Below are 6,647 nucleotides of genomic sequence, written 5' to 3' on the forward strand. Positions count from 1 at the left end.
ATGACAATTGCTCGTGTTATGATCGTGTTCACAATCGCCTCGAGCCTTTTTTGTATGGCCTTAGCCAAATCAGGAAAAGCCACATTCTACACTGACTACACACGTAATTTTCTCTCTTTCAATTTGCTCACAACATATATAATTAATTCAAATTTAGCTTATTTTTAAAAATCTTTTTTTAGCATCGGCATGCTATGAAAACAAGGGAGAAGGTACGATGATAGCGGCAGCTAACCCGAGTTTATACGATAATGGGAAAGCGTGTGGGAAAAGGTACAAAATACGGTGCACGGGGGGCACCAACCACGGTGACAAACCATGCAGGAAAGGTCATGTCACGGTGAAGATTGTCGATCTCTGCCCTGACTGCTCAAATGATCAACTTGATCTCTCCCAAGAAGCGTTTGAAAAGATCGCCAATCCTGATGCTGGTGTTGTTCGTATTAACTATGTCAAGTAAATCACTAATTTGATATTGATTTTATGAATTGAACAATTTGATTCGAAGAGATTACTATGTTTATGATATTCTTTGGTATATAGGAGCAATTTGACTGAAGCCATTACTTAATTGTCTAGTGTAATTTGTTTGTGAGCTAATCAGAAGTTTGTAGTTAATAGTTTGTCGTTTATTTGAAAATTTTTATTTTATGTTTTCGCCAATATATTTCCTTCTCTATGAGTTGTAATTTTGTTGATAACAATTTTTTTTTCATGGTGTTGTAATATGCAGAGTGTAAGAGGACCATCGAGTTTACAAATAAGCATCCAAAGCTATGTAACTTGGTTTATTGAATAAGAGAATTTGGAATCACCAATATCGTTGGCTGTTGCCAAACATGTGGTGTAATTGTGTATGTTGTTGGTGGTGGTAATAATGTGAAAAAGGATATAGTGGGAAAATAAAATATTTTTATTCCAAATAGTATCTTTTTATGTTTGTTTACTGTTATATTACGTTGAAATTAATAGAGATACGTATCAATTCGAATAATTTATATGAAAATTTCCTTACTACTCTTAGATATGAACAATCTCTGATTTAGAAGTGGCATCTAGAACTGAAAACAACAATGAAGATAATCAGAGTTAAACACACAGTACACAAACATTCACACAATTACAATACATATACTGAGCGCAGTGGCGGATCCAGGATCCGGAAACGGAGGGGGCGGAATATAGTGTATTAGCTTGATTTAGTGCGGACATGACTATTTTTTCATTGTTCGGGGCGACGCCAGAAGAAAATGGAGGGGGCGGACATGGTAATTTTACATCCCGATAAGGGGAAAATAGTTGCACGGAGGGGGCGACCGCCCCCTCTTACCCCCCCTAGATCTGCCACTGACTGCGCGCACACACTGCACATTGTGAATATATACATTGCACACACACAATCACAAGGCTGTGTGGAGCAGTGCAAACCAAGACTCTGGGTTCGCAAGGCATGCGAACCTGGCGACCCTCCAGCTGCGTATGACATTTTTGAAATAGTTCAGCAGCGCGTCGCCAGCTTCGCACCCATACCAACTCGGCCACCCGTCAGACTTGTCCGGAGACGCGTTTTGGCATGTGTTTTTAGCTTTATTTGAACTATTTTCCCACCCTAGTATAAATACTAAACCGGGTTTGTTCTTCGGTCGGATTTTGAACATTGTAAACACCCTAAAGACTCATTTTGAGCGTCCATCTTCACATCTTTGAAGATTGTATTCAAAATCTATTGTGGTTGTATTTTAATCTATTGTCATGCTTAGATTGAATGTTAAGGTATGCAATTCTAGTTCTTGTGTTGTCCATTAGATTCTTGCTCTGGTGAAAGTAGTTTTGGGTTGTCTTCATTGTTTATAGAAGGTCCATAGGTTCCAAGCATTGACTCAACTTATTTTACACACAAATATACCCGCAAGTGTATGGGGCTACTGTAGCAAATAGTAAGCAAAAGTATTGTATCCACAAAGACAATGAGTGTTAACCTAAGTACCACGAACCAATCTTAACTACTATCTAGAAGAATCGAAAGGTTTTTTTTTCTAAATCTACTTGAAAGCAAAGCATAAACAATAGTTAAAGCAAATAAAAACAACTTAGACAAATAAAAGGTCACAGATGTAGATCAAGAATGGAGAGGTAGAATCCTACGAGTTCGATAACAACTATCCTATGCTTAACTAAATTTCAAATTATGCCAACAAAGGGTCTCAAGGGTTATTAAGCTATCACTAAGGTAAAACTATATCTTCTCCGAAGCATACAATTTGTAGATTGTTACCTAGAACTGAAGTGTCCTTCCTACAACTAAGACAACAACTCCTAAAAGCTCCTAAGATACTTAGCTTCATTCAAACGCTCAAATCTCCCTATTATATTGGCAAAGACGTCAACTTCTCTTCTTTCAAATTAAACTACTCATCTCTCGATTATTGTAGTAGAATCCACATGCATTTATAAGGTGATTAGTCAAATAAATGTATAAGCACAAGAGAAGTCAAAGTAACCACATGAGCCAAGACATAGAAATGAGGAATTTAATTCAACATAAGAATCATTGTATCTCCCTCGTAGAACTCTACGAAGGGTTTAGCTACTCATGTTCATCACAAAAGTCAAACAAATATTCAAAAATATTGTTTGAACAAAAATAAAACTAAAATATGAACTCCTAGAATTGAATAAGGCGGATTGGAGGCCTCGTCTTCAATCTTGCGATGAATACTCGTCCTCTGTTCGTTCTTCTCTTCTTCCTAGGTGAAAAACTGGGATTTTTGGGGTAGGAGGCGCGTAGAATGTGTTGGGAGGCATTTCCTAGGCATATATATATATATACCTAGGGTTGACTTTGGGCACGAAATAAACTATTGGTCGAACCTGGCGAGTCGCCAGGTTCGTTGTTTGTCGAAGCTGGAGAGTAGCCAGCTGCCTACGGCGTTTTTCTGGTGCTTTACTGGCGGGTCGCCAGGTTCGTTTGCACGCGAACCCGGCTGGTCGCCAGCTATGTCACTACTACGCGCAGTCTTTGTAAAACGGCCATAACTTGTTCTACTGAACTCCGATTGAAACGTTTAAGATATCCACGCGAAGTTCTTTCGAAGACGAAGAGAATGGTAAATATGGACTAATTGGACTTTAAAATCTCCAGAAAAACTGTTTCGAACCAAAGCATCTGTACATCCACATAATTTGTACGTTTTTTTACACATTCTTCACAAAATTGTCAAAATACCAAAGTCATAGAGAAGTGGCTATAATCATGTCACAGAGTACACAATATATGATCAAAACCAAGTAAAACTACCCTCTAAAACCGTGTAAAATCCAAGTGAATCAAGCATCCATCTAAATCATAACACCTTCATCTTCTTCCATTTCCACCATTTTTATTGTTTCATTTCTTGTTGGGTTATTGAAATATTTGCAAGAGCAAGTTCGAGGCAAATGTATGTGTCTTGAATCCTTAAAATACATATTACGTAACCTGATACCTTGGGTAGTGGTAATTGATAATTATTAGGTGTCAATTTTGTTATTGCATTGACTCATGTACTTGCGTGGTTTGATTATATCCCAAGAGGTGTTTGAGAATAAATTTATTATTCAGAAACTCGGTCGTTTTGAATTTAATTCCAAGAATAATAACAAGTAAATATATATATATATATATATATATATATATACATCTTGAATTAGAGCATCCGCAGCGGTAAGAGCATCGTCGTCCGTGCCGCTGGCAAGGACAAGCTCGTCCGCCAATGTACGCACGGCGCTGCTCTTAAATAAGAGCATGTCCGTGCCTCTAAGCAGCCCTACATGGCACCATGTGATTAAGCCGTTGGCAAAATTGATTTTTCTTTCTTTTTTAATTCGGAAATAATTCGAAATAATACCAAAAATTAAAAAAATATACTTTTGGATTCCCAAAAAATAGAGTCGTTTATCGACATTTTTCTGGATTTTTTTGATTTTTTTTTATCCCAAAAATCATCTATAAATACACACATTCATCATCCACTTTTCACATCAAATTATCTCTCATTCATACTTTTTCATACTAAATCATCTACATCTTCCTCTCTCACTCAAACCCTCTCTAAAAAATTCAAAAATGGATTTCACCGATCTCATTGCGGAAGCGGAGCGTGAAGAACAAGAATACCAGGAACAATATCGTGCCGCCTATGAAGCATATGTCGCCGCCAATACCCCCGCCCCTCCTCCTCAACCAACTAGATCAAAACGTCGCTACATCCATCGTGATCGGGAGGGATCTAACGAAAGGCTCGTTACCGACTATTTTTCCGACCAGCCGCGGTTTCCAGAATATTACTTTCGGTGCCGTTTTCGCATGTCAAAAGGGTTGTTTATGCGTATTGTCAACACATTGTCCACCTGTGTTGAATACTTTCAATTAGGTGTAGACACAACCGGTCGGCAAACTCTCTAGGCGTTGCAAAAGTGTACTTGTGCCATCCGACAAGTTGCTACTGGGCAAACGGCTGACCTCTTCGACGAGTATTTGCATGTCAGTGAGTCAACTGGAATCTTATGCCTCAAATATTTTTGCGACAGCGTTCGTTCTGCTTTCGGTGAGGAATTCCTTCGGGCACCCACCACTGAAGATTGTAAACGGTTGCTTCATCTTCATGTAGCAGTCCACGATTTTCCCGGTATGCTTGGCAGCATTGACTGCATGTATTGGAAGTGGAAGAATTGCTCGACTGCTTGGAGGGGCAATACTTAAGCGGCCACAAAGGCGGCGGCCCAACGCTTATCCTTGAAGCGGTCGCCGACTACTGCCTATGGATTTGGCATGCATATTTCGGTGTTGCCGGATCCAACGACTTGAATGTGCTCTATTCTTCACCACTCTTCGATGATATTTTGAATGGTGTAGCACTAGCGATCGACTTCACCGTCAACGGAAATGCATACCACATGGATAACTATCTCGCCGATGGTATCTACCCAAGGTGGTCGACTTTCATGAAGACGTTCAGCAATCCGCAAGACCCGAGGCTGATTCTTTTTGCGCAGCGTCAAGAGTTTACTCGGAAAGACGTGGAAAGAGCTTTTGGGGTCCTTCAAGCCCGATTCAACAATGTGAAGGCCCCGTCTCGGCTGTGGTACGTTAAGAATATCGCCGACATCATGTACACGTGTATTATCTTGCACAACATGATTATAGCTGACGAAGGACCGATGGCGGCTAACTTTTATGACGAGGATGAAGCCAAAAGCTCAACCGCGAGGTCTCCCCCACGACGAGGTGTTCATACGTCGGTGAACGAGAGGATCGAAACAAGACACACAATGCGCGATATAAGAACCCACATTGAGCTACAAAAAGACCTAATCAAACACATTTGGGCGAAATTCGGCAACGAGTAGTGGGTCTTTTTAATTTTATGAATTTAATTATGTATTTTTTTATTTTCTAGGATTTTAATTATGTATTTTTATTTTTTAGGATTTTAATTATGTAATTTTAATTTTTTAGGATTTTAATAATGTAATTTTTAATTTTTAGGCTTTTAATTATGTAATTTTTATATTTTAATGTATTTTTATATTGTAGAAATGTTTTTAGTAATTGAAGTATTTAAATTGAATAATATAATAGTGGGACCATTGAGCTTGTCTTGCGGAAGAGCACGGATGTGGGTATTGAGCTCTTAAGGACAAGGAGTAAAAGTGGGTCCAGGCCCACCTCCGTGCTCTTATTTAAAAGCATTGATGAGGATGCTCTTAGACCGTTCTTGAAAAATATATTAACTAATTTAAATTCTATAGAATACTACAAACCAAGTAATCGATATTATTATCTTAGACACTCGAAATAATTAAATTAAAGATGTAGCCCGAGTTGTTTGTAATCTCGGATTGGACGGACGGTCAATGTTTCTTCAGCGGTGGTACAAGAATATATTCATTTGGACTTGGATTAAATTATGTATATAGTAATAGTCTAATAGGGTGAGCTCAGTCCAATCCCCATAGATCCTTAACATAACCTATCATACAACTTTATAAATAAGAGACGAAGGAATGTATAAAATACACCCAAGTATTTTAACCTAGCCCCCAAATCAAAGGATTTTGACCTAGTGACCACAAGGTGTGTAATTTTCAGTCCTCTCATCTAATAGAGGGGTCAAAAATTCTCTTCCGCTTATAGTCTTGTTCTTCTCTTTCAAGATATCTCTTAGTTTTTAACAAGTTTCTTCCATAAGAAAGTTAGATCCAGAGTTTGGGATATAGGTTAGAAGATCTGTGTTCTAGTATTCAGACACGAATCGTTAAGAGTATGCACTTTCTAATTAGTCAGTCCCGCGAGAGTATGCACTTTCTAATTTTAGAAACTATTTTTTCCCTCTAATGAGGTAACACTCATTTTCCACTAATAATACTTTAATTATTTTTTCTTTCTATCTGTCTCTTACTTTATTAATTTTGCATTAAAACTCATACCCAACCAAAAGTGTATATATTTATGGGATGGAGGGGATACAATACTTATACTTCCAATTAATTTTAATACTAATAAAAAGTGAATCACTTGCATAACACCTTCTATCTTAATGGTATCTCCCTTTTGTTATAAATTTCATTATGTTTTGCGTTGAACTAAAAAAAATATCTAACGACTC

At 38.0% G+C, this 6,647-nt stretch overlaps 1 protein-coding gene across 1 annotated transcript; it reads left to right on the forward strand.

Annotated features, from left to right (window-relative positions):
• On the forward strand, positions 1–460 carry LOC125192356 (EG45-like domain containing protein). The gene is made up of 2 exons (XM_048089896.2): positions 1–103; positions 183–460. Exons 1-2 carry the CDS (start codon positions 1–3, stop codon positions 458–460), a joined length of 381 nt encoding a protein of 126 aa, XP_047945853.2.
• Positions 461–6,647: the final 6,187 nt, after the last annotated feature.

The sequence above is a fragment of the Salvia hispanica genome, chromosome 4 (assembly GCF_029641045.1).
Source record: "Salvia hispanica isolate PSC_SH4W2 chromosome 4, Shi_PSC_v1, whole genome shotgun sequence".
Lineage (NCBI taxonomy): Eukaryota > Viridiplantae > Streptophyta > Magnoliopsida > Lamiales > Lamiaceae > Salvia > Salvia hispanica.

Excerpts from the sequence above, each read along its gene's own strand:
- LOC125192356 (XM_048089896.2), top strand. The coding sequence starts at position 1 with ATGACAATTGCTCGTGTTATGATCGTGTTCACAATCGCCTCGAGCCTT. Across the intron at positions 104-182 it reads ATTCTACACTGACTACACAC|CATCGGCATGCTATGAAAAC; the intron begins GTAATTTTCTCT and ends ATCTTTTTTTAG.